General features: G+C 40.8%; 1 protein-coding gene across 1 annotated transcript; it reads right to left on the bottom strand.

The window, feature by feature from the left end:
- pgbd5 (piggyBac transposable element derived 5) lies at window positions 1-25,751 on the bottom strand. The gene is made up of 7 exons (XM_023418111.2): window positions 24,960-25,751; window positions 19,033-19,463; window positions 14,879-15,013; window positions 11,521-11,701; window positions 8,811-9,008; window positions 7,302-7,407; window positions 1-6,732 (listed from the first exon to the last, which is right to left on the bottom strand). The coding sequence occupies exons 1-7, from the start codon at window positions 25,321-25,323 to the stop codon at window positions 6,537-6,539; spliced, it is 1,611 nt and encodes a 536-aa protein (XP_023273879.1). The 5' UTR covers window positions 25,324-25,751; the 3' UTR covers window positions 1-6,536.
- Between the last annotated feature and the right edge of the window lie 849 nt (window positions 25,752-26,600).

Raw genomic sequence — 26,600 nt, 5'->3', positions numbered from 1 at the left:
TTCAATGGAGCACCCACATGTGGAGAGTTTTAATGAAGACACATTTACACAACAACCTTGTACAACTCATCACCACACACAATTTTTAGAAAGTTATTTGGTCCAGCATACACCAGTTATTTTACACATTTTACTCAAACCCAGTGTTAACAATACATGCACATACACACATCATTCTGGCCCTTCCGTGAAACTAGATAACACTTTAGCCCACAGTACGCCGTTATTCAACATCCTGCAGCCGCCACCACAAATAGAATCATACGAGGTGAAAAAAAGTTCTACCACTTGGACAGTTGGTGTTTGATTATGGTGCCTGGTATTATTCATATTTCTGACATTTCATCCAGAAAAACTTGAATTTATGGTGTTTTTAGTGGCACAACTCCTGCAATATATGACCCTGGTGTTCACTGTTTGGTTGCTGAACTCCTAATAACAACAAATCTAATCTACTATTACTTCTACAGTGGTTTGATAGCACCTGATAAGGTTATAGAAGTCCATTTAGTGTATGTATATTCAATAATAAGTTAATATCATGTACAGCAGTTAGTTATGAAGCCCTGAGGTCAGCCATTTGAATTCTTTCACATCCAAAGCTAATCATTTATACTCGATCTTTACTTATGACAACTGTCTCACTTGCAATGACAGACATCTGTGCAGCACTGTACAGAGATGGCACATTGGCACATACAGTACACCACATACATGGACATCATCTTACACACAACTTCATTTTTCATTACCACAAAACAACTGACAGTGAGTTTGATTAATTCATAGCATCATTTTTTCATAATTCAGTTTTCGACGAGCAGTTAGTGTTTTTGGGATCATCATTCTATGTTAGTATTTTGCTCCTTCCCATCTGCCTTTGTTTACTCCCATTTGCACATCTGACACAAATGAATTGCCGTAAATGAAAGACATCACACATCTCTATTTGCAAAAGGAGACAAGGTAGAAATCGGAGAGAAAAATCCATCCACACTGTTGTAGTGAGACCCATCAAAGTGACATCCATCTACTAGGAAACACTTTCACTTTTTTAATTGTTCATTTGTTTTAAGGCTAAGTTTGGTGTTTGGATGTTGTGATTTTGGGGCCATTGCAAATTCCAAAACTAGGTTCCTACACAGTAGTTTACCCATGTAAACAAACCTAACATCCATCAGAGATTTTTTTTCTACCATTATCATTTCTTATGAGAAGTTTTGTCTGGACTTATTTGTGTTTTGAGATCTTAAAAACTCATATTAATGGATGTACTGTTGATTCTCTGTGGCACCACAATGGTGAAAATGTGAAATATTACTTGAGGTGAGTCATTACAGCAGTGGGACAAGGGCAGCATAAAACATGTTCAGTATCTAAATCTCTACGGTGGACGTGATTTATGTCTCTATTATTCACACCATGCAGGAGTTTACCATATTCAATTTGTTAGGACTTCTTTTTTTTTAAATCTATTCTAGTCATTCACATCAACTCCATTTCAGGACATAAACACTAACAACAATAAAATGAGCAGAAAAGGCACTATAGAAATATCTGATTAACAGAACAGGTTGGACAGTAAGTTTTCTAAAATCAGCTCAACTTGACAATTTAAAACGAAGCCGTGTTTTGTATATGTGCTGAATATGTGCTAAAACGTGCCCTTCATCATCATAGAGGAGGATCCTCCATCCTTCTCGTAGATGATAGATGATAAAAAGGAGACCACATGAAGCTGCTCAGCTCAGTCTGCAGCTGGGGTGATAGCAATATTACCATATCGTCAGAAAAACTTCAAATACTCCCTTTTTTTTCTCTCACATAAATAATTTGTTGCCAAGTAACTGTGGCCTTACAGAGTCCCCGGTGCATAATTTCCTCTCATTCGTGGTCTGAGCTGAGTGGTATAAGCTCTACAGAAAACCTCTGCGGAGGTCTGCTTCAGTCCACGATAGGCTACGGATTTAATGGCCATCTACAAGTGCAGCCATCATTTATACACGTGACACACTGTAAAGGAAAAATTCACCTTAGGATATGTTTGATAGTTGTATGTGCTTCACCATTTTGTGATGCAATCCAGGATCTTATTTTTCTATCATATTCACTCTCTCTCTCTCTCTCTCTCTCTCCCTGCCTTGTCTACTTCTGCACTAAGAAACCAATTTCTCCACTGAGACTAACCCTTCAGAAGACCTTAATGCATGCATGTGTAGCTGCGAGCCATGATGCAGTGTGAGTAAGGGGCATGGATTCACATACACAAGAATGGATGTGAACAGTGATTAAACACATGCGCACACAGACACGAGAAATTGGTTTCTCTGCTTTTATATGATGGATTTCTATGATTGAAATGTCAGTGGTGAAAACTGGTGGAATGAAATGGAAGTTTGTTTTTTTGGGTTTTTTTTTTTTGATTCAGGGACTATCACAAACATTTTTTAAATGATTGATATTTTAGGAGGTTAAAACAGTTTTTACATCAAAAAATATAAATAAATTAAAACATGTTTTCTAGATATTTCAGTTATGCATGGGAATAAGAAACAACATTAAACAAGAGCACTTTTAAAGAGCAACCAAACACCTTCAGTTTTGTGTTTTCTGAACTCTAGCGGTTTAACTCCTCACTGCAGTGATGTAAAGTGTACTCAAGGGTGTGTCAGTACACTGTGACATCACTGGTGGGTGTGGTTACAGGTGCTTCTGCCCACACTGAGAATCAGAGGTGCAACAGACTTTTAACCAGAGGACAGTAAATCACTGCTATTCAGAAAGGTATTAAGTTACTTTTTAAACAGTGTTGAAAAAATTGTCCAATTTACATAAAAATTTTAACTGAATTTACATAAAACTGTCAAAAGAAAATGCTAATTAATGTGCGTTTCCATCCATTTATGTGATTAGGTGGCACTAATTAACTAGTCGGGTGTCATTTACCCATTGCACGCCGGTCAAATGAATGAAAATAATGTGGAGAATGTGATGGAAATATGGCATTTATGTTTGTGTAATGCACAATCTGAGGAAGACTACAGTCTTTGGCTTTTTTTTTTTTTTTTTTTAATTTTCAGCATTTACACTCAGGTGTTTTATGCCCAAATTTTAAAAGATATGGATGGAAATGCACTCTTTCAGTAGTAGGGATTCTTTCTTGAATTATAGTTATACTTTTATGCAGAATAAGGGGCAGAATGTGCTTCTACAATGGCCACAGTTGTATTTCAGTTTCACATTATCACCCAATCAATTTAATACTAGTACGTGTAATTTGTCAGTATCAAATATTGTTTTAAAATCATTAATTGACAAATACATGACATGACGGGTGCCTCTTAAGATTTACAGTGTTACTTCAAGGTGAACAGTGATTAGACACATGCACGCACGTACACGCACGCACGCACACACCCACACACACATACAAACACACACAAGAGCAATGACAACAAAGGTGCTTTGGATTAGTGAAAAAGTTAAAAAAATCACAATCTTGAGTCTCAGTGACAGAGTGATTATGGACATACACTCACAGTAATTTGTAAACAAAATATAAACAGACATACTGTACCTTATACTCTAAATCTACAGTGGAAACCATCTTTTTTGTTTTGGTTATAGTCATAAATTTTCAGTCTTATTTCACTGGCATAATTTTATATAATTCATTTCATTTATCTATGTATAGTTACAGAACTTACCTATTCATACTTTTCTGAGAGCAGTGTACACTATCACTGGATTCAAATCAAAATTAAAAGGATTATCTAAGAGACGTGTTGCTAACTTCGCAAATCTCCTCAAAGTGCAAGACTGCGATGTGGGAAAGTGCATGAGTCCTGCCAGCGAATCACTCCACAACTCCACTCTGCCAGCGTAAAGACTGCCATCTTGCTGTTATATGTATTCACACATCTGACCATGCTGATGGAGCAAGCACACATCAAAACCTTTCACTTCGTAGCATGATTCCAGCGTGACGATAACATGTCGACTACATAACATGTTAAGCAAAGCGAATTGGACTGAACTCCTCAGTAAAGCCACAGACAGCAGTGTGGTCTGAAGACAGTAACTGCATTTTGTACCAGATAAACCCTCATCTCTCCACTCCCACTTCCATTGGCTTGACAAAAGATGGCAGATCTAAATTTGGTACTTGGCAAGAAATGTGCCACTGAAAGAAGGAAACTTTCATAATAATTTGTCCAAATTTCATCCATGCTTCCATTTCACAAGATTATTCTGAAGACTAAAGCAGACAGTACAGTGTATCCACAGTTATATTTGCAAACGTTTTCATAAACAGTAACTATTCATGTTTTATAGTCATCAAATTTCAGTGACTTGATGTCCGTGTTAGCACTTTTTGATGACATGCATTTGAGACCAGGGTTGTGTGAGAAAGCTGCACGACAATAAGAAGGACCCACAGCCATTTATCTACATTAAGATTTGTTGCTTTGTCGCTTTGCTGGGACATCTTATAAACCAGTGATTCAGTTTTTACTTCTTGGATCTAAATCTTGCCAAGCAACATTATCCAAACCCTTGCCCACTGGCAAAGATAGTTCCTGTTGCCTAGCAACGCAGGCCTACTGAACATTCAATCAAGCCAAAGTAAAGTTAGCTGCACAAGTAATGTTCCTGGTACAAAAGGCTTCAGATGTTTTTTGTTAAAGACCCTGAAAACCTATTCTTTCCATCAGCTATTCACACTGTGAGCGAACTGACCCCAGGAGGACACAACATTTTCTGCTACAGATGGAACAGTTCAGATTATTTCACATGAGAAATTTAAGGTGCATTTCCACTGCAGGAACTTTGTTAGGAACCAGGGTCTAAATGAAGTTCCAGGGACATAGTTTTATACCCCCCAAAGATTCCCGCTCAGGCGGTAGTACCTGCTTGCAATGCTGAACATTGCTGATTGGTCGAGTACAGTAGTGTTTCCCACAGCATTGTTGTGCACCTGGTCATTTTTAAAAACCCGAGACTTCAAATACATTGTTTTGCTTGTATTATGTGTCCGTCAATAATTAGAATGGAACGGCCCAAGAGCTTACAACCGAGGGACCAACAACATGTACAAATTATGTGAAAAACAACTGTTGTGTTTTTAATATGTCAGAAAACCTATTTGCATGTCTTTGTTCCTGCTGTGGAAACACAAATCACAGTGCGCTGAGAAATCCAGGAAAGAAGTTCCTGGACATTAGACTTGGGAAATTAACGTTCTGGGTGGAAAAGCGCCTTTATTTATTTGCGTTTTGTCTGTGCTCTTCTCCCCGGTTTGAAGTGAATCAAACTCTTCGGAAAAAAAAAACGTACTTCAATCAGGATTTAACAATATTTGAATTAAAATCTAATGTCAGTTGTGTCATTTGTTACTTTATGTTGAACTGCAAGTCTGTTCAAACCACATTCACACAGCCCTGATGAAGCTGATTAAGAATTTTTATGTTTTAAACCCACAATAAATAAAAACATTTTTCCCCTCAAACTTTAGTTGATGCCTTCTTAGTCATGAATATTTACCATTACAGAGAAATATTGACAACTGGGTTTCCAGATGCTTGAAGACATCTGAAACCGAGTCTTTCTTTAAAATCTTTTTTGGTCTCTTTGGAAGAGGGAGGCTGTGAATTGGTGGCACACTGCTGGCTGTGGCTTAATGTCACCTGACAGTCTTCCTCTAGCGAGTACAGTATGCAGCAGCACAACACATGTGGGTCACAGCAGCCGTACATTTACATCCTCAGGCTCAACGTCGTACACACAAACGGCAGTTCCACTTGCTAAATAAATACACGCAAACAAAATGTTTCAAAACCCACCCGGAGCAGGAATCATTTTCACACTGAACAAAAGAACATCACAATCCAGATTCTTTATGCATGCAGCGTGTGAACACACCATAGTCCTGGTTTACTAAGCTTTTGTTACAAGGTCGCAGGTGTTTTTGCAGCGTGTTAAGTATCAAGCTACATGTAGCCTTTTAGCCCGACGAGTACATGTTTGAACGTTGACACGGGAGATTCAGGCTCATATCAATAATTTCACTCTTTGATAAGAGTCAAAACTTGACACTGACATCATTTAATGGTGAATTCTTCCCGGTTTCATTGTCCCTGCCTTCATCTCTGCTCGTGAAATAGCTCCTGTTGACAAAATCCTTAGTAAATCCATGTGGTTGAGAGTTGCAGCTGAGGCATGTGAACTGTCCCGTGGCTCATAATTCTCTATCGTGTGTGTGTGTGTGTGTGTGTGTGTGTGTGTGTTAATGAATATTTACAGTACCACAAAAAACAACTAGAGGAAGAGAGACATAGGCATGGCACTGCTTCAGTATTATCACATAGACACAGACTGCAGAGTCTGTACAACCGTAATGAAGAGTGTAAATGTATGTTTAGGGATTTGTGTTTGTGAGTGTCTGAGTATGTGTATATGTGTGTGTGTGTGTGTGTGTGTGTGTGTGTGTGTGTGTGTGTTTTTGTTGCACACTCCTGCTGTCCTCCTCCTCCTCCTCACTGTGTGGGGGAGCAGTCGTCCAGATCCAGCAGCTCTCGGACTAGTCTCTCTCCAAACTGCGCTCGGCTGTAGCGTTTAACGGTGTAGGCGTCAGACATCTTGTAGAGGATGTATGCGTTGTTGATGGCGATGCTGATGCTCAACCAGAACACCTGCTGCCAGGTCTTGTTGGGCTTATGGAAGATAAAGTACCTGTGGGGGGTGGGGTGGGGGGGTTAATGTGGGTTATAAAATGCCAGAAAATAAAAATCCTAAATCCTAAAGCTCAAGGTAAAAGAGAAACAGAGAAGTCCTCAAATTGGAGAAGCTGAAACCAGAGACTTAAATGGTATTTACGCTTGAAAGATTACTTTAATGATTAAACGATGATTGTTTTCTGTTAATCATCTTATCCCTCAAGTGGCTAATCACTTAACTATCCAGAAATAATTCAAGAAAACGAATGGCACCCAAAATGCTTTCAAATACAGCCTATTTCTCTAAGGGTGAGTAACCAAGTAAAGATTTATCTGTAACACAAGATTATTGAAATGACTAAGGTGTGGTTTATTGCTTATGAATTCATTTTTTCATTTGTAAGACAATGAGTGTATATTTCTTTTGTCAGCAGTCTTGCTTTAAGAGCAGAATATGTCATGTTATGTCTAAAATAGGATTTATTCAGGCTTCTAGTCACCATGACACCACTGCATGAAAGCAAAGATTACAGGGTAACTGCACTGTCCTCAATCAACTGCTGTTTGGTAAAATGTTGAACATACTTGCTGTACTTGTCGTCATATTTGCAGATGTAGCTGAGATGCGCCGCAAAGGCCTCAACGGCCAACGGACATGGGATCTCCCCACTTTTCCTCTTAATGATCAAACCTGCCACACACACACACACACACACACACACACAACATAGTGAGAGTGAGAGACGTACAGTAGAGACAGGAGTTCCCACTGAGGGGACTCAGTTTCTCCAGACTCTGGTCACCTGGCCAACAACCAGACAAGGGACAGAGGTGTGCCTTGTTTTTCTTTTTTTTTGGTCTTTGTTCTCTGGTCCCTGAAGGGCTGCTTTGTTTAATGGGCCTTTTTCATTGCAGACATTCACGGCAGGAAACACACGAAATAACATCAGTGATGAGGCCTCTGTTGCACTGTAAGTCCCGGTAAGCCCTGACAGATATCCAGCATGCAAAGTACCACTTTTCTGAACCGTCATTGCCCTAGAAAAACATATCAGCTGTTCTGGGAACACTTAATTTCTCCATGACTATCTGCCAAAATCAGTTGGTAGATAAATTTGGGGCAACAAATACCCCCGGCAGTTACAGAATAATGTTTATTTTTTTTATCTACAATAACTAGTTAAAATAGTTGTGAACAAAGTTGAGACTCGTGTTGTTATGTAAAAGCTTAGTGACTGGTCTGTATGTGTCTGACCAGACAACATCGAGTCTTGAGGATGTTGTTGAGGCTGAACACGGTGTGGGGTTTTCATTTAAAGTTGAGATTTGTGCAAATATTTAAAAAAAATAATTAAATTAGAACATGGCCACCAAAGTTCAGGAGTTGCTGTTATACCATGTCTGAACTAATTATATAACATTACCCACATAACAGTCGCTCATTTCGATATGGCTTCTATATATGCTACAAAAAACAAACAAAATGCTGTGGTTATCGATGGGATTGGCAACTACTTTATTTTCCTTTAAGCACAGAGTGGAAAACATTTGCACACACACACACACACACACACACACACACACACACACACACACACACACACACACACACACACAGACGCAGAGGGGAAAGCAAATCAATACTGGAAAATAGCAGTTGAACTGATCTGGGGCCTCACTTCCACACTCTTCATTCAAAAGAGCTCAAACACACGCCGCAGCCCTTCAACTGGATTTAAAACCTAACAAAACTGTTAAGTCGAGAGTGGATTATGCAATAAGAGGAGGGGAATATCATGATCCCGTCGCCTCCTAGAAATGGATTATCATGGATTAGAAGCTTGCATTGACTTTCCCTGACACGAATGCTTATGGATGTGCCAATTTCACCTGATGGGAACATCCAACGCATCCAGAAACGCTTTCCTACAAATACATGTATTTGTCGTTAATACATATCGTGTGTACCGTCTCCTGTCAGTACAAAAACATACATAATTCAATTAGATGAAATATGCCTTTGCGGTTTTAGGAATAATATCATTCTACTTTGTTGTGGCAGAAATACACTGACTGTAGTGTAAAGATGCTTACCTTGTTTTGTTGGGGAGTAAGCGTTGGTGAGGAACCTGAAGTGTCCCTTGTTGTACCAGCTGATCAGAGACATGGTGCCTTTCATCATTACCCGTGATTGGCCACGCTGCGCCGGCGTGGAGCCGCAGACCAGCATGCTCTGTGGTAAGCCCGTGCAGTCGCTCTTCCTGGTGCTCAGCAGACCGCAGCAGAAGATGTCTGTAGAAGGAGAAGTACAAAAACATGTTCATGTTCTGGAACCGTGTAGGCACTTTACTGTGGATAGAAAATGATCCGTAGATTAAATCCATTATTTCACGGACAGAAAATGAAGTGTAACTATATTAAGTTTTAACTTCAACTAAATCATTTTGAACTTTGCACTGTTGGTCAAACAAAATGACATCTGAATGTCAGCTTGGGCTCTGATGAAATGCAGTGGGGATGAACTAACATAAATGATATCAAGTTTCTATCTAGAGCTGAAATTACAAGTTGAGTAATTGGCTACTTGACCAACATAAAAATGATGGCAATTATTTTGACATTGTTTAATTATCAAAGTAGTTTTTTTAAAGACCAAATGCCCTTAAATGTGAATATTTGTTGTTTTTCTTAATCTTGTGTGATTCTACATTAAATGAAATATATTTGGGTTTTGGACAAAACAAGCACTTTGATGACATCACTTCTTCAGAGTTTAGGGAACTGTGAAGGAGATGTTTATGCAGCAAATGATTAACTGACATCATCCATGATCCATGCAGTAACTCCTGTGCACTTCTTGTGCTTTTCATGCATTCTGCTTCGAGGAAGCAACAGAACAAACGATTGTAAACCGTTTATCTCTCTCACAGCTGTACCTCTTCTTCTCCTCTTCATATCTGTGCATCCTGCTTTTTCCGTCTGTCCACCCATTTCATTTCGTTGTTTCTTACATGGACGAGCGGAGGCGAAACAATCATGTGGCTGACTGCTGCTGATTCGTTCATGTTCTCAACGTGGAGAATGATTTCTATCTATGTCGTACGTGTGTGTGTGTGTGTGTGTGTGTGTGTGTGTGTGTGTGTGTGTGTGTGCGTGTGTGCGACTGCAGTAAGTGCTGCAGAGTAGTGCAGGGTAATTAAGTCTGCTAATTAATCCAGCGTGATAAATTTGAAAGAAAAATGTCGGACAATGCCTTCACAGGCTCAGAGCCGAGTTTTTTCGGCTGAATGCCTCTCGGTGGCTTCACCCAATTATGACGACAAAATGTGGATTACATCTCTGGACTTGTTGTTTCTTTACATGGTGCGCTGCTGCTCTGCCCAGTGGAGTTTAAAATTGCTTTTCTGTTAGTGTTTAGTGAGAGATCATTTGTGATAAGAATATAGAAATTTTTCAATTTCCAAGTTGTGCTGATGATATCGTCAAAAGAGCCTCATCTGTCCCTCGTATATCTGTCACGATCCGCCCCTTTGAAAGACTCCATGTGTTTTATTTTGTAATCACTTCCCTGTTGTAGACTTAGACTTACTTCCTGTCCTTGTGTGTTTCCTGCCTGTATGATTGTCTGCTCTGCCCTAGTTAGTTTCACCTGTTCCCCATTATCCTTGGCTCCTTGTGTACTGAAGTCTCTGTATTCCCCTCACTCTTTGTCCCGTTTGTCTGTCTCAGCCTTTTCCTGGTGTTTTGTCTCCCACTTCCTTGGATCCCTGTTAAGTTGGGTTTTTGGACTTTAACCGCACCAACTACCATCTGAAGACTGTGAGTTGTTTTAGTTCTTCTTTGCAAACTTCATAATGTCTGGTATTTGTTTTCTGCCTTCACTGATTCACTCATTTTTAGCCAGTTATGACATGACGACACTGTCTCACATCTGCAATTATTATGAAAGAAGAGAAACAGGTGACAGATTCAACTGAGACTCACCCTACCACAGTAGGATTAAATGCTTTCATAATAAATGATGAAACAATCTCCTACATCTTCTGGGTTCTGAATTTCTGCCCGACACTCAGGTGTTTCACCTACTGTGGTGCATCCAGGGGCTGTTTGGTTGATGTTAGCTGCACAACAACAAATCATCTATCTCAACAAGTCACTTAGTGTCAGGTTCAGCATCAACATGCATTTTTATTAAAACAAAAAAAATGGGATGAAATAGTTTTAGTGTAGTTTCTCCTTGTTTCTCAAATATTTGGAAACCTGACTGAATAATGCAGCGTCATGCTCACACAGACAATTACTCTTGATTCTACAGCAATCTCATTTAGAAACCTCTAAATTCCTTGCTATAAATGGGAGTTACATTACATGACAGACAAATCTCTACAGTCATAGAAGTAAATGATAGGCATGCTTGTGCCTTTACACATTCATATGTGGTTAAAGATGTTTCACTTGAGGTGTAAGGACAGATGAAGAGAAGATTGAAGAAATGAATCATTTTAACGGCTGTCCGTGGTGCTGTGAAGTGTCATTTGAAGGTAAATTGTAACCGACTGTCTTCGTCTTTGTGTAGTTTAGCCTGGGGACGCTATCATCACAACATGATTAAAAATAGATAGAAAAAAAAAACATTGCAAAAAGGGAGGAAGATGCGCTGAGGAGAGAGAATACCAGAGCAGAAGAGGAGGAATGAGGGAGGAGGGAGTGGACAAGAGATGACAAGGTTTTTTTTTTTGTTCAGGCAGCATGATAGAGACCGACCGATAGACGCAATATCTGCTGTTGCGATCTGTTGGTGTACCTTGTTTGCTGAATTCAGTGAAAAGGCTGAGGCTCGTGATGGACGGCCCGGTGAAGATGATAGTGTTCTTGCCAGAGATGTTCTGGCAGAGCTGCTTGGCCACGAGGCTGTGGAGCTGTGGCTTGTTCTTCAAGGTGGCCAGACCGTCTGTACCCTGGCCCTCCTTCAGATGGACTGAGATCTGCAGATGGGGGGGGGGGGTGTTTATAGATATAGAACCAGCAAACTTCATCTCTGTTTTTCCTCAAGTATTTATTGTCCTCTAGGTTAGAAAATCTTCCAGGTACTGTACACGTCTCAATCCCCGGAGATTTTGTGTGATGAAACAAACAGCATGATTTCTTTTGCAAGCAGAGGCAAAAAATCATAGTGGAGGACTAAAGAAAAGGTTGTAGAATTACTGTGTTTGGGAGATTTCACAGTAATATGCCAATTGGAGTATGAAATATCTGATGTATGACTCTAGGGGTCAGTCTTCTTTGCACTTGCCATAATTGTGTTGTAAAGTTTTAGGGAGACAAGGTCTCAGCCGGCAATCGACAATCCAATGACTATGGCTAACTGTATATCCCTATACAGTTAGCCATAGTCATTGGATTGTCTTTCTGTGCTGGACAAGACAATGGCCACCTTTTATAGGAAACACTCCAGGCTGAAATATAGTGGAATTTTCCTTCAAAGGAGAAACCATGTCAGTTAGAGTCTGGGCAAGTCTGGGCAGTCTTAAGGTCTAAATCTCCCAAAACATCCGTGAGCTCACAAAATGTGAATACTAACAACAAATTTCATGACTACTTGGCCAGTAGTTGTTTAGATATGTTGCTCTGGTTCAAGACCGAGCTGTGCTTGTTACTTACTTACTACATGAAAACACAACTTTCAAAACAAACATGAAGAAGAGCTTGTCCTCCGACGGCAGCCATTATCAAATATATACAAACAGAAATGTGAACCCACAAACAATCCAGTGTCCCTCTTGCACTCTGCTGTTGTTCATGAACTGAACGGCATTAGCCTGATTAGCCAGCATCTATGTCAGGCCTGTAGCTCTTACACTAAGTGGTCAGTCCATGTGTCTGAGTATGTGTGTGTCTGTGAATCGCTGTTTGGTGTATTTGCTAATGGAATCGCATTGATTCACTCCATTAACTTGTTTTATTTCTTAGATTTTTTTTTCTCCCTTGACACAATTCAGAGAGAAGATCTCAGAGCAGATGCACGTCAGCGTACAGCCGACTGGTAAAGACTGAGTGACTGCCAAATGGCCACAGTCAGTGTGAATGCTAATGCTTATTTGTTAAATGGATGGGATAATGGAATATGGCTTTAAATGTCATGCTTTAAATTATACCTCTTGTGCACAACACGACACAATTGGAGATTAAGGATAAAAAAGAAAATGGTAGTTAGATTTATCAATTATTTTACTTGATATGAAGGAATGATAACTAAAAGGAAGAAAATGGGGCAAATTAAAATTGAGATCTTGGTTGCTCCTCTCTCCATTAATCTAATTCTGGATTACATCCAGGCTAAAGAAGGAACCTCTTCCCCTGCAGTGGAGTATTATGCCTGAGATCTATCTATTTATGGGTTCTGTGCAGTAAAAAGCCCCCGCTTTACAGTGTTGTATAATTTTATTGTTGTTCTTTCTACTCAATGTATCAAAAAGCAAGTAAAGTTTGTCCTTGTGCAGGTCACTCTCAAATGTGAACAAGAAAATGCTAGCGTGCTCTACTGTTTATTCTCTTTTGATCTCTGGTGATTCACTGGCTATTCACTTGGTTCACCAGTTCACAGAAGCACTTCAGTACGTACAACAGTAAGTGAACACATCACTGCTCACACAGCCACGATGCTGAGCTCTGACTGTTTTCAGTTCAGTAGTGTGTTCAGTCTGATGCTGGGTTAAGCTGTCTTATTCAGTTCAGTACAAAACATGTTGTTTTGGTGTTCCCTCCCGTCCCACAGTAACCTGTGTACTGTTAGCTAATACATTTATCAGAAACACACAACACGTGTGTGTGCCCTTGTACTTCCGTCTTTGAGAACCAGGTCGAGTAAAAGACACTGAGAAGGGTTTGAAATATTGAGCAGTTCTCATTGGTTGAGGTTAGAATTAGGATAACTACATGATGTGGGGGTAAAGAGTAGGTTTACCCAAAATGGAAAAAAAAGTTTAAAAAAGCAGAACAATCAAAACAGCAAACAAAATAAAAAAACCCTGAATGCACATGTTATCACTTGGACACTTGGAACTGGAATTAAATCTCTCTAAATAACAGGGATGCTGTTTCTGGAAAGAAATGTTGATGTTGAATTTTGTAATTTTTCATCGCTGTGAGCACCGCTCAATTCACCTGCACTGAGGGAGCAGAACTCTGAGACGCAGCACTCAAAACTAGGTGAAATACACCGCAGATATTCTATATTATATAGTGTCCTGTAGTATATTCTAAAAAGTTTGCAAAGCAATATATCTCTGAAGGTAAATGCATTATGTCCTCTTAAATATACCAATGCAAATGTTGGTGTGTTTGCTGGTCTGTGCCTGCATGTGTGTGGGCGGCTGCGAGGAAGAGCTACAGCATGCTGTGTTAAAAAAAAACCCCCCACTGCTTTATTATATAGAGGATTAATAACTGCTATCACTTACAGTTTGGCTGCACACAGTTTGGCACAAATACCGCCCAGCTGGGAGGTTGCCTCAAGCACTTGTCTCCAATAAGACTATACAAACCAGTTTGCTGGTCTCTAATTTTTCTCCTCTGTAACGACCTCTGTAATGGTCTGACTTGGACAGGTCCGTCAGTCCTCCTGCAGCGCCGGGCCCCAGTTAAATGATGGTGTTATATAAGCAGCCGGCGTAGGAGTGGAAGGTTGTGGTAAGGGCAAGGTTGTTAGTGAGTATAGCAGCTCCGCCTGCCTCAGATGTGACAGCACACATCTGATCCTGGGCCAGTAGCTATTCCACTCTCAAACAACATCAAAAGGAAAATCTGACAAGCAATATTTTTCCCCAGAGGGTATTTCTCATTTTAGAGAGAAGTTTGAATCATCCAAAAAAAAAAAAAAAAAATCAAACTGTGTTTTTTGCATGTAGAGCCTGAAAATGTTCTGTAAAGCCCTAGAAAATAATTGGCTGAATGCAAAATGATGCAACATCAATAATCTGAGAATGAGATTTGAAATTTGTTGCAGATAAAAGAAAACTCAAAACACACCAACTTATACTCTATTCTCTCTCATCTCTTGCTTCTTCTCACACTCGCTTTTACTTTGTTTCCAAAAACAAAAATATAAACACGCTCCTACTTCTCACACACACACACACACACTGAGTATTGTGCGCTGCTACCTGACAGATGAATCCGGTGGAGGTGCACTGTCGAACCCAGAGGCTGAACTTCCTCTTCTTCCTCTTCCTCAGCTCTCTTTCCGTACAGGTGGTGATGAACACCGGATCCTCGTCTATCAGGGGCTCATGGAGAACCTAGAAACAGACACAATGTTACAGCACACGTGAGTTTGTCCTTGTGGATTTTTACATAACTATGTCACAAGTAAAGTAAAGTACAAGAGGTGTTATTGGAAAAATAGCTGGCCTTACCAAGAGAGGAAAAAAAAAAGAGAGTATTTTTGTGTGAGAGATAAGAGTGAGGTTGAGTATGATGTAACATTACAGCTAAGGGTTATAGAGAGAAGGCAGCCAATCGAAGATCCTCACAAGTCGTGTACGTGTTGGAGTGTGATACTGTAGAGAGAAAAAGCCGTAATCTCAGCAGAAACACGCTCTGTACTGTGAAGAATTCAGACGAATGCTTTTTTACTATTATTTCAGTTGTTTCTTTGTCCTTCATGTTTGAATTTCTATATGTTACAGCTTCAGAATTTCTTTCCGTCTGTGCACATCCTTCGTGCTCTGAGCCTGACAATTCTAACTTCAGGCTAAACCAGTCTAAAAAAATACATCTAAAAAAATGTCTGTCACTTTGTCATAAATGGCCAAAATAGACAAAATGATTTAAATTTTCCCTGGTGCAGTTAAACTCCCAAAAAAACCCCAAAAAGACAAAAAACCAAAACAGTGGTTCAGCTCTTTGCTAAGCATGGTGCAAAGTGATTAAAGTTTAAAACAGATAGAAAATAAATACATAAAAAAAAAAAAAAAAAACGGAGACGAAGAAGATTTGTGATTCTCCACAAAGCTGTAAGAATAAAATCGATGAGTTGATTTTCAGACAGTGAATTACAAACGGTCAAAGGATAATACTACGGAATTTTGAACCTGGGCCTAACTCTAACTCTTTCCCATGTTGTTATTGTGTGGTACTTTATCTGAATTCTTTGATGGGAGTCTGTTGGCTTTGAACCGAGCAATATAATGGCTGTTTCCGGTTAAACAAAAAGGATCTTATTCTTTAACAAAGAGGTTTATCTCTGTAGGAGTATATCCATCTATCATATCAATAATGTTGTCAGACACATAGTAACAATCTGAACCTGTCAGCAAGCGCTTTTAGTGCATAGACTTTGACACAGACAACAGCCCCGTTGTTTACACTGCAGCAGGTGTTCAGCGGTTGCCAGGTGTACCATTCTAGCTCAATAGTGGACTGCAAAAAATTTTGGTCCCTGCTAATTTTACCATAACACTGATGAACATAATGCAAAATAATGAACATAATGCAAAATGTCAAAATATATTTGAAAAGCAGGGTCACTTTGCCAGGTCTGCTCACTGTCTCTTAATAGATGATGGGTCAGATCAGATCCTGAGGATGGATTTCCCAACAAGGATTAAAGAAAGTATTTAAAAGCTGGCAGACGTTCACAACTCCAAACACACACAAACCGAAGCTTTAACAGACAAACACACACACAAAACCAAATATTTTTAACCCTTTCTTGGGTGCCTAAAACTTGGCCAGGTATTGCACATGGATGCTGTTAACCACACTGTAAATATTTGCATTTCAAATTTCTCCCAGCACTCCCTTCCTGCGGTGTCTTCCCCGCCTCCTTCTTCTCCTTCTCCATTGCGATATGAGTAAAGCTGAACTGAGCGGCGACCAGCAGCTTTCTCCTGCTCGAAGACCGAGAGCAACAAGTCATTTCCCAGTCAAATATGGAGATATGGATACACAGGAGGAAAATGAATGAGGCTATCCTGCCTTTGGATGGATGACATCACTCAAACCACAATGGCCTTTTAAGAAATATCTCATCCTGTAGCTTTCACACATTAGCACAGTCCTAACTGCTGCAGCTTGCTTCTCTCAGTGACAGATATATTTCTCGACACCTCATCGTGACCGCTGAAAACGAGGTGGTCACATTTGTACCTGAACGCTTGAAGTAAATCATTTGCATGTGTTTGCATTGGACTAGTGGAGGAAAAATACATCCATCCACTCCCTAGCTGTCTTGCAGCGGATGTTCCTGCGAGGACTGCGACAGATGCTCTTAAAGATTTTACACTTGCAGATCAATACAAAGCAGTGTCAACAAAAAAAACAACAAAAGTGCCAGACTGACACAGAACATGTGAAGCATCACTGTCAGTATGAGCTAACATTACATGCTAATACTCAGCACTCAAATTCACACACACACACACACACGCTATTTTCTGACATTTTGTGGACCAGATTTTCAGGCCAGACTCAAAACACTACATCAACCTTTCCTTGTGTGTCAGTCATTAAATGGGTAGATTACTTTTCCACTGTCTGTGGAGCAGCAGTCTCAGTTCTGTGCCATTCTCACTATCTGGGCCCTTTCTCTGCCTCTGGCACACAAAACCAACAGATACAACAAACTGGCCTAGATACACATGTACCCCGCTCCTGCTAATGACACACACATGCTGTCTGACAACTGGCTTGCCCTCATTGTTTCAGTTGCTTTTAGATCTAAGTGGCTAGAGAGCTTTAGTGTGACACCGTGTAGCGTTTCACCAAACCACGAATTACACCTGCATTGATATTTTTACTATTTATTAAATAGCTGAGTGAGATGTGGATGCGATATGAGGAGAGGGGTTGCTGGTGAGGATCCTTATTCCCAAATGCATCACAGCACTGACATCATCTTTCATAATGAAGCTGATGTTATAGCACTCACACTGCAGAGAGACCAAAAGCAAATTAATCAACTGCTTCCCCAGAAATTCATTAATTTTTAAGAGCTCGACAGTGGCTCCAGGAGTGACACCAGCTCGCACAGGAATATGATTAGCCACCCCTGGTGCAGCGCTCCTAACCAGATTCTGAATATGACGGGTGATTTGATTTTTTTGTTATTATGGAAGAACATGTAGTAGAATGAGAAAAGCCCTCGGATGAAGTGCAAGCAACACTGTGTCTTTCAAGGACACACCAAACAGTCTGTGAAATGACATACAACTTTTTCATGACAACCATTTTCATGAGTCACTGTTTTACAAGTCAGGGGTGAAGACAAATCGAAGTGGACATGGACAATCAGCAGCAAATGACATGCTATGATTTCCTTTCATTATGTACTGACTGCTGTTGTTATTATTATTAGACATTTTTACTTGATTTTCATCAAATTGAAGAAACAAGCTTGAGTGATTGCTGCTCCCTATTTGCTCAAGAATAGCTAATTTCTTTGTATTGTTTTCATTGCTTGCACTCACTTACAGATAATACAGTAATCAAGTTAGACAATAGCGTAACAATGATATGCAAGAGCTGCTTTGATTTTAATCACACTGTTTTTTGTTTTTTTGACAGCCCTTTCAAGTCTGCAGTGCTGCTTTTCATACAGAGAGGTAAAAGTAAAGTAGGAGTTGAATAAACTCCAGCCCACCCAAAATAGAGTAGCGAGGCTAGCGCACCACTGCCCCAGTTGCATAAATGTAGAACTAATGCATACAGTGCAACTCGGAACAAGTCGAAGTCTTCTGGAGGAGAAGTCTGTTAAAAATGAGTGCTTGCCTAAATACTTGCTGTGTTAAGGGTTTTTTCAAACTGGGGCTCCTTGTGGGAGCTATCGAGTTGGTTCACCCTACTTCATAAGCAAATTCCATACGTTTTTTTTTATTTTATAAGGTAACCTGGGAATTCTAGAGCAACTGTATTAAAATGCATGTGCATGTATATAAATATACCTTAAATTAAAACTGTACCAACCAGACAGCTGCCAAAACAGTGATTTAGCTCATCTCTCATGTCCTTCATTTAAACCTAAAATGTCTCTGATCATTTTGTCTGCTGTTTGCCAACTGTAGATAAAAGCTGTAATGCTTGATGTCAACTGTGCTGTTAAATCCTGTTGATGCCTGAAAGAAATGAGAGTTCTGGTGTACACAAAACATTAACAGCCCTGATGCCGCTGTCAGTCAGTGAATGGAACATCAGTATGAGAATAAGATATGTACAAATTTATATATACAATATATGTACATGCAGAATGTAGCACCTAGCTGCCCAATAACATTTTAAGAAGCTGTAAGGAAACCCAGACCTGGAGTATTGCACACACCTGTGTCTGTGAAGGTCTGAATGTGCAGCTGAACGACTGCTGCAGTGAGTCCAGGAAGGGCTGGATCTTGTACAGGCCCTGGTTGCTTCCTTGCGACGGCCGGAAAGCCACGATGTGGAAGTACTTGAGGATCTTCTCAAAACGTGCCTGGCTCATCTTCAAGGCGATGCTCCGGTTGCTGAAGAAGCCTGAGCTCCAGATGCTGAGCACCGACTCGCAGCGGTGCACACTGGTGGAGGTGACGAAGCCTAGAAAGGCCTTCATCTCCTGGGCAGTGACGGGACGCCAACCTTCGTCTGAGCCGAAACGCTCCTGGAACTTCTTGGCGTACATGTTAGTCTGGGTGACCATGTTGTGGATGCAATTGTCCGGGACGAAGAGTTGGAAAAAGTCCAAGGCTGTGGCGGTGGCCGACATCTTCTGAGCAGGGCCTGGATCAGGACAGGAAGGAAGAAAGAAAACATTATGACAGAGGAAAATGGACAGACTGATAGAGAGTCCCATACGGGCTAACTCACAGACACAACTGTCACTCAGTCCCAGTTTTCAAACTTTGGCACCAAGCCTTCAGTTTGATTGACTTGGCTGAATAAAATGTTCCTTTTTGACACTTTAAGAAGTGATATTAAGATTTAATTTTGTTGAGTTGTCACCGTCACAGCGGGATGCATATAAACTGTTTCTTGCATCATCATCTCATGTGAGAGGAAACGGTAACAGAGAGAACATCTGTGGGCTTTTACATGAATCAGCCACAGCAGCTTCTGGTGTGAATGTCACAAGCCCAGGGCAGCGGTTAGTCAGTTTACACAACATGACAGCCACCACACTGTGATGCTTGTCACAGCGTGGTGTTTCTTACACTTGCCGAAGGTTTCAGTGCCTTGTTGCTTTTGCGTTATGGCAGCCGATGCATCAAAATCATGTTCCGGTGGAGTCTAGTCAGGGGTGAGCTTGGAATGAAAGGTGTCAAGTCAACAGCAGCATTTTTAAGTATGCATGTAACCTAACAGGCCGACATAAATATCCCACATATCCCCATATAACCCTGACTCATATCCCCATATTGAGTCAGCTGGAACATCATGTGTTGAGAGTGTCAGAGCAAGTAAGCAGCTAAGTCTGACAAAGTGATGGATAAATGGTTAAAAGTAGCATAATGGCTAAACAGTTAGCTTCAAGTAGTTAATAGCTCAAAAACAGTTATCAAAGTAATGGATAAGCAGTTGAAATAGCTAATGGATGAATGTTTGAAAAAAAAAAAACAAAGCAATGGATAGATGGTTGAAATAAATGACAAATGAGTTCATCTGTAATATTATAGTTGACAAACAACGTTGGGAGCCACTTAATGGTTGGATGTAAAACTTTCCTATACAGCTTATTTCCCCTCTCTTCACTGAGGGGAAAGTGACATTCACCTCCCATTTAAAAGCTCTCCGCCTGTAAGCTTGTAGGTGTCGTACTGAAGTCACACAGTCCATTCGCAACGCATTGTCTGGCTTGATGGGTTCGCTCTAGTAAATTAGACATTTTCTGTGAGGTGGCTGGATCAACGAGAGAGAGCTTGGAGCAGAACAACTTCTCGCTCAATTGAACAGCACGATCTCATTACCTCTGAACAGCAGAGATTTTCACTCTCTCTCTTCTTTATCCTTTCTTAGTGGCTAGCTGCAACCAAAATAATGCTTCAGACTTTTAACGGCGCGATAACATGTACAAGGCTTAAAATTAAATGGTACGCTGTTAAGGCAACGTGTGGGGGAGGATAAGAGAAAAAAAAAAAGAGAGTAGTGTACCAGCAGGCCCACACAGCTGATGCTTGCAGCCAAGACCGCAGAAGTAGCCGGGGCATGGCTGGAAATCCACTCATTTGCATTCAGTTCGACTTGAAAGCTGAATGTAAAATCCAGCATGACTTCCTTGGAGCGAGCCACTCTTCGATAAAAACATCAGACATTCAGTTGGAAGGTCCACCGAGGAAAAATGACTCACCTCGGCTCATCTCAGGAGTAAGCCAAAAATACAACCCGAGGAAGGACTCATCATTTTTATAGATAATGGAATTGCTTCATCTGCTGCTGAGCAAATATAACCTTCCTCCATAGATTTGACTTTATACATGCCTGCCAGCTGAGCTTCAGTCCAGCCTATATCACTGATTAAACTGGATCAAACGTTTACATAATTCTACTTTCAGACTATTAGTTAATGTTGGTCTATAAGGGAAGCCTTGAAATATCAATTCCCCACATTATTCATTCCAAACCTCCACCTACGTTGCACATACAGACAGTAGTATAATTCCTTATGATTATCAGCTGTTTGTAGTGTTTCTATTGTTGAGGGACAAACATCTGCCTGGTAGAGCTTTTATAGCCACGGATTTTAGAATGGGAGATTAGTGTGTATGTGCAGAGGATAAACCCTTGGCATAGACGAAACATGCTTTAAGATCACTTTTGAGCTCTACGGAAATTACAGACAGTGTGTGTGAGGGCAATTGCAGACTATTTTAACTAGGGTTTAGGGAATAGGGTTTTTCTCAGGTAAACCACATTAAGAAACGTTTCTTCCGTCAATACACAGAATATCATATTTAGAATGTCGGCCAAATCCATGTCTAAAACAAAGACTATAACAACTTGTTTTATTTGATTTTTAGTTATAGTTTGGACTAATTTACTGTGACAACAGCATTGTGTGAAATATACACAATGTGGTCATCTCAGTCTAATTTGCCATGAAATAGCTCAACAAAAACAACATTCTGGAGTACAGATGATAAATATGCAATGATTGTTAAAATTGGCTGACTTTGACTTAAAAGCATGGAAAAGGGAGATGGCTGACATTTATTTTGATTCCTATGGTATTATACAGTGCACCATTTTTATAGTGACATAATATATGAACTTGATATAGGAATTTTGTTGCTGTTTTTGCTTTTTGTAGCATTCATTGGAAATGTATGAGCAGTATTCTGGATCTGGTTTATGATTTTGTGGTCATTCATTCATATCATTGCATTACAATTTCACTTAAAATCAATGGACCACTATGGAAATAAGTTATACTACCATTAGGTATTTTTTCTTGTTTGATTTTATACTCTATTTATAGTTCATTTTATTTCATTTCATTTTGTATTGTTCTCTGAATGTATTTGGAAAAGTGTAAAAAACAAAAAGTCAGACATCCACCAATTCTGGTCAAACAGCCAGTAAATATACCTTATAGTAGCCTTCTATATATAAATAAATGCCTAAATGAAAATATTAGTGAATTTGTGTATGTACGTAGATGAGGTATACAGTCAGAAATACAGGGTCGGATAGATAAACTGACATATGGAGAGCACCAGTAATCTACAAGCTCAACAAAGTGAATGAATAAATAGCTCTTTAATTCCCTTCGACATCACGATATGGTGTTTATATAATCTGAAATGTGGATGTATGCTTCATAATCTTTGGCTTGGTCTGTTGCCACCCCCCTCGACAGCAAGGGAAACAATCTAACGCTGAGATGAAGATAACGCATCACCTATAAATCCGACCTTGGGTAAAACGTTTTCACGCCAAGTCAAAAACCCAGTGTGGCTTCACAAACTCTGCACCTGTTTTAAAAACCAAAGACAAGGTGCTGCTGTAACTGTAAACAAACCCCAAAACACAACCCAGTAGGAAGTTTTGAGTTTGTATGAGGTTGCCTTGATGCTTTCTGACGGTGGCCGATGATTTATGTACGGGGTGCGCAGTCTCAAAGGAGTGGAGCTGTCACACCAATGCTGTGTCTGTGTCAGCACTGTCACAGCCAGACAGTAAGGCACAAAAGACAGAGAAATGGGCAGGGAGACAGTCAGGCAGGTTACAAAGAGACAGCCTGACAGGTGGGCAGATGGACAGACAGAGAAATACAGACACATGATAATATCTATAATGGTATTTCCACAGTTCAACAGACTTGGCAGAAACTATACATCTATCTTAAGTAGCTTCCCATCCCATCCCATCCCATGGCATTAAAATTGGTGGAGAACCATATCTATGCAGATATGCTGATGCTCAGGATGCAGTCAATCTCTACTGTTCCGGCTGATTAAATCAGAGTACGGTCTTGGCTACTCGTGGACTGAAGTGTGATTATGCTCCTTGGCAGTCCTGCATCCATCCAGCCAAGCTGCTCTTAATCATCTGAACCCTGATACAGGATGGCGGGACCACACCCACACTGGCCGTGCTTGTACAAACAGACACTATTTGTATTCTAACAAACCAGAACAGACTACACAAAACAGACGGACATACCTGCTGCCTCCCTAGCTTAAGTTAACCGAGCCCAAAAGAGCCAAGCAGAGCAGGACAGAACACAATGTGGGAGTACAGTACATCCTGTGACACTCTTCTCACCACAGAAACTCTTTTGGTACCCAGGCTTAGCTCAGTTTGGTTCAGATTATTTTGGATAAGTGAAATAGGCACCACTCCATATCTGGGCCCTTTCTCATAACGCAGGATTAATGAAGTAAGTTAGCTGCATAACTGAAGAACAAATCCAAAACGAAGCCTGACAGCCTGGCGCCACACTTTAAACCCCAAACCTAACTCCCTCATGCACACTGGACTTAGTGATAGATAAATCTGGAACATGGACAGAGATGTTGCGTGTCTTGTTTGCTGTCCTGCTCAGTGATCCGGCTCTCCGAAGCAGGCCAGAGCCACCACCTTCAAATTGGGCACCATAGCTTCAACAGAAGATTCAATAGTTGAAAACTTTTATATCTTAATGAGACACTCAAATGCTGTCTTTTATTTTTAATTATTAAGTAGTACATTTAGCTGTTAGCATTAGAGCATCTTATATAAGAAATCTTTGCATACAACCAATGCAGTTTAATTTGCTGTGGGTTCCTGGCACTACACCTACAATGGATTCCATGTGTGTTTCTGTTGCTGTGTGTGAGCAGACTGGAGCTCAGTCCATATCTACTACAGCCATATGCTGGTTCACCTCCAAGGGTGCAACTGTGCAACATGTCAGTGTCGATACGGGATGGCATTTCCACCAGTGGTCTTTGCTTCAGCTGAGGCTAAAGAGATGGGAGAGGTGAACGAAGCCTGACAGTAGGTGCTGCACTACAGACGCAGACCTCACTCCCCGATGCATACTAGACTCAGTGGCAGATAAATGGATAAAAACTGTTTTGACGACAGTGTGGCACATATTGGCTAGCTGTGGGTTTCAAGCAGCATGAGAACATGAGACACAGCTGTGTTGGTGCATTGTGCTGGTGAACTGTCACGATTCACACACACATTTGATTCTCATGTTAATACAACCATGAGTTCTGTTAATTAACTTGGTGCATGAGCACTGAGACCTGCATTCAGGCATGTATTCTGCCTACATACACTGTTATATGTAGGCTAATATGTGTGTACGCTGTGTGTGTGTGTTGAGCCAGGACAGACATCATGCTGTTTCTCTAAATTAAACTGGATGTCTCCCTGCAATGCAATGCCCTGAAACATGGACACATGCACAGGCTCTCACTGGGCAGCCTGTGTACCACAGCACCAAGGGGTGAAGTATCAAAGGCTAAGCGTTAGCTATTAACTCACTACATCAATTAACGATGCAGTGTCATGCTTCTCTCAGTCACCCACTCACTACACACACGCACAAGGAGGGTGCAAGCACACACGCACAAACGAAAATGAAACAAGCATCCAGTTGTAGCAGAGCAATGGCCTTTTGTGTGCTGTTTTGGCACCAGATGGAGGGACACAGAAATGGCCTGCCTGACCTGGAAAACATGAACTGCACTGTTTCAGTCTGCCTCTATCCAGTCACCTCACACCTACGGGCAATTCTTCCCCGTAGCACAAACGACCTTATTCATCTTGTCGTGCATCACGTCTCACCATATGTCTCTTTGTACGGCGGCACCGTGACATCCTGCAGAGCCTCCGTCCAGCCCTCGTCCTCTGCCTGACTACGGGACAGAGTGCCCGGGGGACCGGCTCCGCTGTTGCCACCTCCTGCTCCCCCGCTCTCCTTATCGCCCCGTTTTTGGTGGTGGTGGTGGTGGTGCTGCGGTTGATGCTCCTCCTCGCCTACCTCGGCTATATAGTTGTCGGAGTCGGAGTCTCCGGAGGTGCTGTAGAAGGGATTGTCGCTGCTGTCATCCCCGGACTCGCCGAACACGTCGTCGGATATCTGCAGGCTCTCGTACCGGGAGCGGGCCGCTTCCAGGAGAGACAGCGCCTTCCGCCCGCACTCCGCCATCTCTCTCTGTAGTGATGCTCTACTCCCCCTTTCTATTTCTTCCTCCCTCCTCGTTCACCCTTCCACTACGGTTTCAGACGCGTGCAAGTAGTCACGATTTGCAAGAATAGGGATGTGTTTGCCTTCAATGTGGCGGCTACACCCTCCCCTATCTTAGGTAGGCTATGAATTATGATCCCCCTGCCCTCCAGGCTCGGATGCAGAGCCCGGCAGTCAGAAGCGTGTGGATCCGGGAAGAGCTGTCCGCTCCAAGGGTACTGAAATATTTCCGCTCCCTTGCTCTGCCCACAGCGCTGCGCACTGGGCAAAATGATCAGCAGTCATGGCACAGCATCCGGGTGGAAATACAAGCGATTTCCCCACATAGAGGGAAAATAGACAGAGTAGTGGCTGCCGCTGCATCACCTGACACCACAGCCCTGCCCTGTCATCCAATAAGGTTTCATTTTCCTACCTAAACTGAGCGGCTGACGTTTGAATGATGATGATTGATGATGATAATTATTAAAATAAAATGTTAGAAACAGAAAAAGATAATACAGGAAATAACAAATGAAAAATAGATTTTAACAAAGCAATTTCACAAGCTCCGTACATGTCACATGGTAAAATGCAATAAACATTAGCAGTCCATTAAATATAATGTCCAGCTAAAATGCAATAGTCATTAACATTTGTTGCCACGTCTGGCAAACACAAGGGGAACTTGCCAGTTAGATTAGTTTCTAACTTTAGCCAAGTATAATATTAGGTTAAAATGAAAGAGTTACAGTGACATTACCTGATGAAAAGTTTGGGCAACCCTGCAACCCAATCATAAAGGTTTTTTGAGCCATGTACATTACAGGATCTCACCTCATGAATATCAAAATTGGGGTTTTGTAAAAAAAAAAAACAAAAACAAACGACCAACAACAAAAAAGAAAATCAATATATCACTCCAAGTCACCTAAGACCTCCCAGTTAATGTCAAGGATTGTCTTGGAAACTTGAAAAATGTTATTTCACAATATCAAGCTCTTCTGGCTGTAGCTGCTCCCAGATGATTCCCTCTATCAGTTCACCTTTGTTCCTGAGTGTGTTGAGTGAGTTTGTTTCATTATATTTCCACAAGTCATGTTTATTTTGTTGTTAAGCATCTAATCTTGGTTTGTTCTCACATGGCTATATAGGCTATTTAAAGCGAGACTGTATTGATATACTGATTTTGGTTTAGAATCGTTCGTTGTTGCTGTTTATTCAAGATAATATGATAGAATATGACTGTATGTGCACTT

The sequence above is a fragment of the Seriola lalandi genome, unplaced genomic scaffold (assembly GCF_002814215.2).
Source record: "Seriola lalandi dorsalis isolate HSWRI2012SDOR001 ecotype SW California unplaced genomic scaffold, Sedor1 jcf7180002054580, whole genome shotgun sequence".
Lineage (NCBI taxonomy): Eukaryota > Metazoa > Chordata > Actinopteri > Carangiformes > Carangidae > Seriola > Seriola lalandi.
Note: the sequence above shows the minus strand (reverse complement) of the source record. Positions and strands in the feature narration are given on the sequence as shown.

Bases quoted from the DNA above. Each gene is read 5' to 3' on its own strand.
- pgbd5 (XM_023418111.2), bottom strand. From the start codon at position 25,323: ATGGCGGAGTGCGGGCGGAAGGCGCTGTCTCTCCTGGAAGCGGCCCGC. The intron at 19,464-24,959 runs GTGAGACGTGAT...GTCCTGATCCAG, and splicing joins GCCGTACAAAGAGACATATG to GCCCTGCTCAGAAGATGTCG. The intron at 9,009-11,520 runs GTACACCAACAG...CTCCTTCTACAG, and splicing joins CACTGAATTCAGCAAACAAG to ACATCTTCTGCTGCGGTCTG.